The sequence below is a fragment of the Anomaloglossus baeobatrachus genome, chromosome 5 (assembly GCF_048569485.1).
Source record: "Anomaloglossus baeobatrachus isolate aAnoBae1 chromosome 5, aAnoBae1.hap1, whole genome shotgun sequence".
In the NCBI taxonomy this organism is placed as follows: domain Eukaryota; kingdom Metazoa; phylum Chordata; class Amphibia; order Anura; family Aromobatidae; genus Anomaloglossus; species Anomaloglossus baeobatrachus.
The window spans coordinates 232,600,889-232,613,059 of NC_134357.1; the positions used below are offsets into that span (position 1 = coordinate 232,600,889).

The window sequence follows — 12,171 nt, forward strand, 5'->3', positions numbered from 1 at the left end:
GAGCCGTGCCCGTCTGACGCTGACCCTTGGGATCTACGGGCCCTGACGGTTGCCCTATCCCTCTCTGTGGGTGGTTGTCTACTTTTCAGGACTTAGGTTGGGACAGGACCTAAATCCTGCCCTCAATTGGTTAATTAGCTAGGCCGTCGGTGCCGGTTTTGGCTTCAGGGTCCAAGTACCCCCTCTGTGCACACGGTTTCCGGGGCGGTTCTCCGGTGTCGGTACCGGCGGACTCCAACCCTGTCCCAGTCCACCTCGGATCCACCTAGCCGTCTTCCCATCTCCTGCAGACTCTGGCTACCGTCTGCCACCTAGCCAAGTCAGGGCTCCAACCCTGGCACCTGTCAGCTTGGGACCTCCACTCCCAACTTCAACTTGAACTTATCTCAATCTTCACTGACTGGTTTTCCCGCCCCGGGCTCTCCAGACCCCTAGTTGGGCGTTCCCTATCTGCCTGGTACCGCCCACTGGTGTGTCTGTCCTTCCCTGAGGGGGGTGACTAGGGTTTCAGGTCAGCTGATTTAACCCTTCGTGGGATTGGTGTTGTGCGGGGGCCTACATGTACATCTGCCTGGTTTTCCGGGGCGCTACATAATTCGTTCCCTATTTAGGGCCCAGCACTAAGGATACCTAGGTTTAGGTATCCGGCTCGGTGCCTAGGTGCGGAACCTGTCTAGGGTGGTGAGGGACCAGTTGGTTTGGTCAGGGGCCATTATCTTCCTTTTCCCTAGGCACAGGTTTTCCCTTCCCTTTCGCCATTCGCTTGGTACTTCCCCATACCTAGCATGACACACAGGCTGTGACATATGGTCACATCATAAGTTCACAGCCGGTCAATCCTAGCGGCTCTCGCGCTACTTTGTGTGACATTCGCCAAGGGCACTGACCTGCAGTAAACTCATGATGTCACTGCATGTCAATGCCTGCAGCTCTCGCACTCCTGTGTGACCCGCTGCTGTCACCTTGGGTGACATTATGAGGTCTTCGAAATTCACAGCTGTGGTTCTCACAGCAATGTAGGAGAGCTGGCAGTGGCTACAGTTCCAGCCTATAGGAAACATTTTGCTCTTCATAGGCTAGAACAGTGAGTCTGCGGACATCGTGGGACATCTTTTAATGGATTATGGCGGACCGGGATTAGGATTTTTGAAGGAGAATAAATTGGTGAATGAGAATGTCTTGTCTTTTTTCTTTAATATTTCTCTATTTTTATGTCTTTCAGGTTCACTTTGGAGGAATGTTGTGAGATCTTGCTATGGATTATGGAGGACTTTAAAGGATTTTTTTTTCTAATAAATTGGTGAATGAGGGCTTGTGTCAGAGTTCTTTTTATAAATAAAATATTTTTGGTGTATATTTTGCATTTACAAATACAGGATTAGATCCGTATAGACACACATTAAATTAGATCTGATAGACACCCACTCTTTACTAATATGTGGGCTTGATGCCAGCTGGCAATTCACAGCTAGCATCGACCCCATATATTTCCCCATTTGCCACCGCACCAGGGCAACAGGATGACCTGAGGTAAAGTGCCTGAATTGATGCATCTATGAGCCACTTCTGAGTTGGCTGCAGCCTGCTATTTTTAGGCTAGGAAAGGCCCAATATCAATGAGCCTCCCCAGCCTGAGAATACCAGACTCCAGCTGCTATATGTTGGGTGGGTGATCCAATTTGGGGAAAACCCCAAGGATTTTTTTCTTCAATTATTTATTAAATTTTAAATAATTAATTTAAAGCAACAGCATAGAGTGACCTCTGCTTTGGATTCCCAGTCAAGGTAAATCTGCCAGCTGTGGTCAGCAACCTCCAGCTGTCGGCTTTACCTTAGCTGGTTACCAAAAATAAGTGGGACCCCACGTTGTGTTTTTTTAATTATGGAATTTGGGGCTAAAAACAAGGCTAAACCTCCATTAGAGCCACATGAAAGGCATTAAAGGGGGCCAGCTTACAACATGCAGGGGGGTGGGACATTATATATGTGTTACACATCTATCTAGCTAGCTAGCTTTTGACAGTATGTAAAACTCAATGTTAAAATCGTATGTTACACGGATGTTACATGGACATCACACGGATGACACGGACGTCACATGGGTTACACAAGGATGAAACACGGATGTCACATGGATATCATACAGAGACTAGGTGAGGGGGAAAATGCAATCGCTTAGCACTCATTCGCATCTCACTCCAAGACACTTCAAGACCAACAACTGAGCTATATTTTACATGCAGATGTGAGTTATTCCCTAAACTGAAGATTTTCTCAAAAAACTATCCATCTTCCCAGTTTCCCTTGCTCTATCACATGATGCCTACAGATTAGACTGTATTTTAATTGTGACAGGTTCCGTTTAAGCAGGAGTTACCCAGTAGTTGACAAACCCTTTAAAAAAAGCTCTTTGTAAATTGTTTCCTTTTTGTAGTATCTGTTGTGTTCTTATACTGATCACTGTCTTTGACATTTCAGGTTTTGAACTAGGCCCTCAGCCACATGGGGTCGTCAGAAGTGATATACTGGAGAACATGAAGACACTTGTTAAAGTAACTTTGGACTTTATCAACCTGTTAAATCAAGGTACTGATAAGGAAAAGATCGAAATCTGTCAGTAGAATTCCAAAAAATGACACATTGATTGCATTCATAGGTTACATTTCCACCATGCGGCCACAGTTCTTTTTTTTTTGCCGCAATTTCAACAAGAAATGCACTTTTGCCATGATTTTCAAAAAATTGTGGCTTAAATGAAGTGGTTTTGAAGCGACTGCAGCAAAACAATAACAAAAAAAGAACACAATGTGTGAACATAGCCTAAAGGGCCATTTACACACTGCGACATCGCTAACGATATATCGTCGGGGTCAGGGTGTTTGTGACGCACATCCGGCGTCGTTAGCGACATTGCAGCGTGTGACAGGCAGGAGCGACCTTAAACAATCGCAAAAGAGACAAAAATCGTTGGTATATGAGAGGTCGTTCATTTTCCAAAAATCATTGTCTGGTAAGTAGCGATGTTGTTCCATCGCTATGTGTGACACCGCAGGAGCGACGAACATCTCCTTATGTGACGCCCTGGCAAAACCAGGTAGTCACACTTAGGCCCCTGCATAACACCTTCCCTCATTAGGAAACACAGAGCCAACCAGAAAACCCTAGTCACCCCCCCCTTAGGGAAAGATAGACATACCAGTGGGCGTGACCAGGCAATTGGGACACGCCCACCTAGGGGTCTAGGCAGCCCGGGGCGGGAAAGCAAGCGGAAAGTGAGTAGAGTTCAGTTTGAGAGGAGTGTGGAGGTCAGGCCTGTGTGTCAGGCCTGAAGCTGACTGACAGGTACCATGGTAGGAGCCCTGGTGCCACTGGCTAGGAGGCAGACGGTGGTCTCCGTCAGCAGGAGCCGGGAAGACGGCTCGGTGGAACTGAGGTGGACCGGGACAGGGTTGTAGCCCGCCGGTACCGACCCGGGAAACCGACCCGGAAACCGGAACACAAAGAGGGGTACTCGGACCCTGAAGCCAGGACCAGAACTAACTGGAGCTGGTTAATTAACCGACTGAGGCCAGGACTAGAGGTCCTGTCCCACCGAAAGTCCCTCATAGAAGACAACAGCCCATCAATTAGGGATAAGAGGTCACCGCCAGGGCCCATAGATCCTAAGGGCCAGCGTCTGCGGGCACGGCTCCTAGGCCACATCCAGCGGGGAGCAGACTCCTGAGTATCACACTAGGAAAGTCCACCTTACACAAAGCAGTGCAGGAAAAGGATAGAGACCACCAGCCAGGTGGGGGACCAGAACGCAACCGGCAGCGGCACCGGCCACCATCACCTTGGTTTACCAGAGACTTGTGTGTTTTACTAACAGTGAGTACACCAGCACCCCCTGCGGTCGCCATCCCCTGAACATGCCAACCGGGTCCCGGGGCCACCATCCCTGCCCACGGAGGGGTTAACAACTTGCTGCACAACATCTCCTCTGGGTGCCCCGTAACAACAGCGGTGGTGTCCTACCTCACCACATACCGTGGGTGGCGTCACGAACTTAATACGGCCCAACCCGTACATATACGTCCCCCCATTTATTCGGCGTGTCCGCGAGACCCCCAGGTCCGGAGACACTCGAGCCACCACCCTTGAAGGCCCGGATCCGAGCAGCTGCTGGCACGGGGGTGGCACACTTACCTCCGTCCACTGGCAATGCGGAAGGAAGGAGGTGGGCGGCATGTTCCACCCGCTCATCTCCGCCCTTCCTCTGCTATTGGATAGCTGCCGTGTGACGTCGCTGTGACGCCGCACAAACCGCCCCCTTATAAAGGAGGCAGATCGCCGGCCAGAGAGACGTCGCAGGGAAGGTAAGTCCGTGTGAAGGGTGTTAGCGATGTTGTGCGCCACGGGCAGCGATTTGTCCATGACGCACAACCGACGGGGTCGGTTACGCTCGCTAGCAATATCGGTACCGATATCGCAGCGTGTAAAGTACCCTTTAGGTTAGCAAACTTGCAATCAGTTGGCGTTTCTCAATCTCTAGAGGCTGGAACAGGGATGTGAATAGGGTGTGTCAGGAAGGGGTGCAACTTTCAAAATAAATTTTCAGGAACATGTTTCACACACCTTGATACCTTATGTTCTTGAAGACAATATTGAAAGTTTGGCAAGTGTGGGCTATCACTATACCTAATTTGGAAGTGTCCGTGTGTCTGTGCGCAATGAGTCATCCACAGCCCTATGTTGCTTAGGCAACCATCCACAGCCCTATGTTGCCAAGGCAACCCTGCTAGGCAATATTGAGGGAACACTGAGGCAACACTGTGAGGCAAAATGTTGCAGAGGCAACACTGTGAGGCAACACTGAGGCAACAGTGTGAAGCAATATGGAAGGAACACTGAGACAACACTGAGGCAATATTTTGCCGAGGCAACACTGTGAGGCAACATTCTGAGGCAACACTGAGGCAACACTGATGCCACAGTGTGAGGCAATATTGAGTCAACACTGAGGCAACAGTGTGAGGCAACACTGTGAGGCAACACAGAGGTAACACTGAGGCAACAGTGTGAGGCAACATTGCAAAGATGGATCAAATTGATTGCGCTGCTGCACGTAGAGAAGTGAATCGCATACGGATGCGTAACCTGCGTCTTAATGAAACAGAAGACAAAATTGTCGAAGAACTGCTCATGCAGCCCGACAGAGGGCGGCCAGAGCAAGATAAACAAATGAAGTAACTGAATCATGTAGAACATCTAATGCTGCACAACAACGAGCAACACACAATGCACAAACTGAGACACAAATTTCCCAAAAACGAGAACAAGATAGAATGAATGGGTAGCGCTATCGGATAGCACTACCCATTCATTTCCTTTAGGAATAGAGCTATGGAATAGCTCTACCCATTCACTTTCTTCATGGAAAGCGCTATCGGATAGGTCTACCCATTCACTTTCTTCATGGATAGCACAATCGGATAGCTTTACCCGAACAGTATTAACAACAGAGCTGTCCCCTGACGGAGACACTGTGTGAGGCAACACTGAGGCAACATTGTGAGCCAAGACTGATGCAACATTCACGCAACACTGAGGAAACATTGAGGCAATATGTGAGGCAACACTGAAGCAACACTGTGAGGCAACATTTTTGAGGCAACACTATGTCGGGCTAGTGCTATCTGATAGCGCTTCTTCAAATGAAAGAGCACGGATAGCGCTATCCACATAGCACTAGCAATAATGAAAGAGAACGTGTAGAGCTATCCGATAGCGCTACTCCTAGAAAACAGATTGCGCTATCTGAATAGCGCTATCAAAAAAAGAAGCACTAATAGCACTATTCCCTCTCTTTATCATACATAAGGTAAGAGTGGCAGCACACGTACACCATGTATTTATGCTTGCTGTTAGTCTGCACATACCCAGTCTTGTGCGTGGTTACACCCTATTACGAGGTCAGTCTGATGTGTGGTTACACCCCATTGCGTGGTTCGTCATCCCACCATGCACCCTAAGGGCGCGCAATCAATCGTTTCCACTAAGAAAATCTGAGTTTGGGCATACTTTTTTATTGCATCGCACAGGAACAACATTGTGTAAGTAAAGAAGGTTGAACTTACTGGAGTTAGATTGTCTTAAATATTTGCGATAATAACTTGTCAAAACTGAATATGTAGAATTTAGTTAATAGTTAGTGATATCTTATTATGTGCACCTAATTTTCTATATGTATTCATCTGTGCTCTATATTTTCAGCTGATTTCATTGGCTTTTCTACAGTAGGTCCAATGGTGTCCACACTTTAGCTGCATTTTCTCCCATAATTTCCTGTTACCTAATTCAATCAGTCTTGCTTTACATACACTGCAAGTTTACAGTAACAGAGAAAGTAAGGCAGCCACAGACCATCATTAAAACACCATCATTCTTCACTGTAGGCAGGGTGTTCTTTTCAGTGTATGCAAGTTCATCTCAATAAATTAGAATATCATCAAAAAGTTAATTTATTTCAGTACCGTAATTCAGTACAAAAAGGGAAACATATACATTATATAGAGTCATAGAAAACAGAGTGATCTATTTTAAGTGTTTATTTCTGCTAATGTTGATGATCATGGCTTACACCCAAAGTCCTTATCTCAGAAAATTAGAATAATTACCACAAAACAGCTGCAAATGCTTCCTAAGGAATTAAAATGGTCCCATAGTGTGGTTCAGTAGGCTACACACTTCCGATCACCAATACTACAAGTATGCCATTCATTCTTCCTCCTCCAAATAAGTGATCCATAGGCTTTAAAAATTCAAGTTTTGTTTCTTAACTCCACAAAATTGATTGCACAGGGCCACCTTTTATGACCCTGTATGTAAAGTTTGCACTTTTAAGGGGATTACCACTAAAAAATGTTTTGTCACTACTAAGGTGATTGCTGCTAATAACTCTGATTGTTATTTTATTTATTTTTAGTGCTCATAATTATTATGCTGTATGGTCCCTCAGTGCTTTTCTGTAACAGTCTCTCTTTTTTAATGATTTTAATGTTCATCGACAAACATTAATTTTACATGGGGCTTTGCTCCTTTAATTTAGAGGCTTTCGCTATATACCTCTAATGCTTTGATATAATTATTTCTGGAGTTTCCTAAGGAGGGATTGTCCCATTCTCATATGTTATTGGGACAAAAATTATTTTGTTAATCATTTTGCTTTAAAATGGTGATAGAAAGAACTACAGAGATTAGAGCAGGAAGGTTATATTTACCCAGTCTCCCGCATGGATGTAACACTACTTCTGGGGCTGCTCATTAACCCTCATACATATTCACTGCTTTTCCCACCCACCGGCTGTCTCGGCATCTATAATTGGTTGCAGTCAGACTGCACCCCCACTCTGTGTTACAGAGTGGGGGTTTGGTTATAATCACACATCTGCGTACCTATAGTGTAAAATAAATAAATAAATTGCTGTGCGTCCCTCCCATATTATGATACCCAGTACAGATAAAGCACACAGCTGCAGACCCCAGTCATATTCTTATGGCTGTGTATCTGCTGAAAAGGGGGGAAACAAAGGCGCAAATAGGGTTTTACCCGGTATTAACCGTGTAAGAATGTAGAAAGATACACTCACCTGGAGCGGTTGTGCCAGTCACAACCTCTTGTAAAGCATATGAGTGTCCGCGTGGTTCCAGCAGCAGCCCGTGAAGACTTAGTGAAAATATATATATATATATATATATATATATATACATATATATGAGAATCGGGTTTTAGCCGCGCTAAGAAACCACTGTTGCCAGGATGTAGTTTATATTGAAAATCTCTTTCTTTATTACAGCATCCAACGCGTTTCAGAGACATAAACCGTCTCCTTCTTCAGGGAAAAAGAGAATACATGCATAGTACACAGGCCGGTTACTTATAGAGGAGTTCAATACGCCATGCTACCAGCTATGACGTCAATGCTCTCATGGTAACGGAGTGACTCATAGACACGTGAAAAATACAGAGGAGGAGTATTGACTGCTGAGTACAAAGCATATAACGGAGCATTGAAAGAAATAAATATATGATGAATAAAAATGTATATAACATGGAATTATAAATTGGAGAAAAAACATTGACCCAAAACTATACATAAAAATGTGTGCTGTTTGGTTTTTCAGAGCGCGTCCATATGCTGACAGGTGCATGCGCTCACTGTGATTCTCGAACTCAAAAAATTAAAAATCACTCTGTTGAGTACTAAGTGATTAGTGCACGTCCAAGACTCTAAAGCCGACTGTTTGTAAAGGAAAATGAATAGATAAAGCACCTAGTGAGGAGAAAGTTTCTGAATTCACTGATTCTGTGGAGAGTGTACATTACGTTTAGGAATTAGAAGCTCAGAGTGTTAGAAGAAATCCTAGAAAGCAAAAGATAGTGTACGTGAAGGGCGCCTGCATGAAGACACAGAGCAAGTTCTCAATGAGAACAAGGGGTGAAACAAGTTCAGGCCGTGGGAACTAAAGGAGTGCGCATGCGTGAAAGCACGGTGAAGGTGACACAGAGTAGCAAAGCCTGAGAAAAAGACAGGCTGAGAAAAAGCTCCGTTATATGCTTTGTACTCAGCAGTCAATACTCCTCCTCTGTATTTTTCACGTGTCTATGAGTCACTCCGTTACCATGAGAGCATTGACGTCATAGCTGGTAGCATGGCGTATTGAACTCCTCTATAAGTAACCGGCCTGTGTACTATGCATGTATTCTCTTTTTCCCTGAAGAAGGAGACGGTTTATGTCTCTGAAACGCGTTGGATGCTGTAATAAAGAAAGAGATTTTCAATATAAACTACATCCTGGCAACAGTGGTTTCTTAGCGCGGCTAAAACCCGATTCTCGTATATATGTATATATATATATATATATATTTTCACTATGGCTGTGTATCAAAATAAGAGGGACACTATGCAGCTTTTTTATTATTATTTAAATAAATAAAAAAAAAACAGTGTGCAGTCCCCCCACTTTTTGATACCCAGCCTTGATAAAGCCAACAGCTGGGGGATGAAACTCTCAGGCTTGGGAGAACCATAGTTATTGGGCCCCCTCGACTAAAAATAACAGCATGCAGGCGCTCAGAATTGTCGCATTAGATGCAACAATCTCGGCACTTTAACTGGCTCATACCGATTGCCCTGGTGTGGTGACAATCGGGATAATATAGGGGTTAATGACAGGTCAAAGCTGCCAAATAAGCTCTAGATTAGCAATGGGAGGCATCTATGAGACCGCCCCATTACTAATCTGTAAGTGAAAAGAAATAAACACAAACACAGAAAAAAATCCTTTATTTGAAATAAAATACAAAAAAACCCCTCTTTCTCCAATTTATTAACCCCAAACACCCAGTTCTGACATAATCCACACGTCTCATGATGATCCTGGTCCTGCTGCATACTGAAGTCACAGCGTGCAGGCACATTAGAAAACATGACCGCCCACTGTTGATTCAGGCAGAGACTAAGGGGCACTTTGCACACTGCGACATTGCAGGTGCGATGTCGGTGGGGTCAAATTGAAAGTGACGCACATCCGGCATCGCATGCGACATCGCAGTGTGTAAAGCCTGGATGATACGATTAACGAGCGCAAAAGCGTTGTAATCGTATCATCGGTACAGCGTCGGCGTAATTCATAATTACGCTGAAGCAAAGGTCCGATGTTGTTCCTCGCTCCTGCGGCAGCACACATCGCTGTGTGTGAAGTCGCTGGAGCGAGGAACATCTCCTACCGGCCTCACTGCGGCTTCCGTAGGATATGCGGAAGGAAGGAGGTGGGCAGGATGTTTACATCCTGCTCATCTCCGCCCCTCCGCTCTGATTGGCCGCCTACCGTGTGACGTCGCAGTGACGCCGCACGACCCGCCCCCTTAACAAGGAGGCGGGTCGCCGGCCACAGGGACGTCGCACGGCAGGTGAGTGTGTGTGTGAAGCTGGCGTAGCGATAACTTTCGCTACGCCAGCTATCACCACATATCGCTGCTGCGACGGGGGCGGGCACTATCGCACTCGACATCGCAACATCGGCCTGCGATGTCGTAGTGTGCAAAGCCCGCCTAAGTTTCAGCTGTGAGCAGTGACATCACTCAATTTATCTGCGGTCACAGCTGGAGGTTCCCATGGTACCCTACCTGTGACCGCAGGTAAACTGACCTTAGGTGACCTCATTGAACTCAGAGATTTTACCTCAGGTTAACTGAGTTCAATTAGACCCTGCATCTTCAGGCAGAAAACCTGCAGGTTTTTTTTTGCCAAGAGATGCAGATATGGTGCTGAAATTTATACACCTAATTCCTGCACTAATACTGCATCTCCTGAAAAAAAGACCCACATCAAAACATGATGCAATTTTGATGCAATATTTTGCTAGGAGATGCAGATTTGGTGCTAAAATTAATACACTAAAGGGTGCTTTACACGCTGCAACATCGCTAGCGATTGCTAGCGATGTTGCGAGCTATGGCACCCGCCCCTGTCATTCGTGCGACATGTGGTGATCGCTGCCGTAGCGAACAATATCGCTACGGCAGCGTCACACGCACATACCTGTTCAGCGACGTCGCTGTTGCTGCCGAACAATCCCTCCTTCAAGGGAGAGGTGCGTTTGGCGTTACAGCGACGTCACAGCTGCATCACAAAACGACCGCCCAATAGAAGAGGAGGGGAGGAAATGAGCGGCCGGAACATGCCGCCCACCTCCTTCCTTCCTTCCTCCTTTCCGATGGATGCAAGTAGGATATTGTTCGTCGTTCCTGCGGTGTCACACACAGTGATGTGTGGTGCCGCAGGAACGATGAACAACCCTGAGGAATGAAACACCAACGACATTATGATTTGGAGTGACGTGTCAACGATCAACGATTTTTGCCGTTTTTGCGATCGTTGATCGTTGCTCCTTGCTGTCACATGCTGCGATGTCACTAATGACGCCGGATGTGCGTCACAAACACCGTGACCCCGACGATATATCACTAGCGATGGCGCAGCGTGTAAAGCACCCGTAAGTTCCTGCACCAAATCTGCATCTTCTGGAAAAAAAAAAGCATCTCTGGTAAAAATAAGAGGTTTTGATGTGATATTGATGCTGGGGGTTTTTTTTGTGAGAAGATGCAGATTTGGTGCAGGAATTTGGTGTTTAAATTTCAGCACCAAACTTACATCTCTTGCCGTGCACTTAAACAGTATTTTTCCACCACATAAGGCCTGTGACACACATCCGTGCCGCCGGCACGTGTTTGTCATTTTTTGCACGTACCAGCGGCACGGAGACACGTTAAGCAATGCTACCCTATTGTAGCAGGCACACACACGTAAAACCACACGGAACGTGTGTCCGTGTGCGTTTGTACGTGTGTGCGTTTTTCAAAGCGCTGACATGTCAGTGTTTTCTTCGGCAGCACGGTTGTCACACGGCCCGCACCCATACCACATGGGTGTAGTGTGGATGCGGTCCCGTGTGACACGCGCCGGAGAAAACACACGTGTCAGTGAAAAAAAATAAAAACATTAACTCACCTTCTCCACCCCTCCTGTCTCTGCCGCTGCTGCCTCTTGCTGCCGACCGCCGCTCATTATTCTCATTTAATATTCACTTCACTGCCTAGCAGCAGCAGCAGCGGGGAGACGGCAGGGCTGGAGACCGAGGATCAGCACCACGGACAGCAGCGCGGACAGCAGGAAGGACCAGGTGAGTATGTTAATTACTGGTTCTACGTGTGCTATCGCGGATAGCACACGTAGAATACACGTGGCCCGCACGTACCAGAGACACGTACTTACCTGCACGCAACACGCAGGGGAAATACGTGTCTCTCGGCACGTGCATGAATTTCACGTGAGTGTGGCAGAGGCCTAAGGGGTATCTGTGTACTCAGGAGAAATTGCAACAACAAATTGTATGATGCATTTTCACTTGTTACCCTTGTAAAAACAAAAAAATGGGGGCTAAAATAACATTTTTGTGGGAAAAAGTAAAATCTTAATATTTTCCTTTCACATTTATTTCCTGAACAGCACCTAATGGGTTAATAAACTTCTCAAATGTGGTTTTGAGCACTTTTAGGGGTGCAGTTTTAATATGGTGTCCCTTTGGGGTAATTTTTGTCACATGGGCCCCTCAAAGTTAATTCAA

The 12,171-nt window shown here is 46.1% G+C and overlaps 1 protein-coding gene across 1 annotated transcript in view; it reads left to right on the plus strand.

The window, feature by feature from the left end:
* The window catches only part of ACY3 (aminoacylase 3), a 486,199-nt gene that overhangs the window by 294,362 nt on the left and 179,666 nt on the right, over window positions 1-12,171 (plus strand). Inside the window, exon 5 of the mRNA XM_075349151.1 lies at window positions 2,479-2,586. Within this exon, the coding sequence (XP_075205266.1) occupies window positions 2,479-2,586 (108 nt within the window). The remainder of the gene's footprint in view (window positions 1-2,478; window positions 2,587-12,171) is intronic.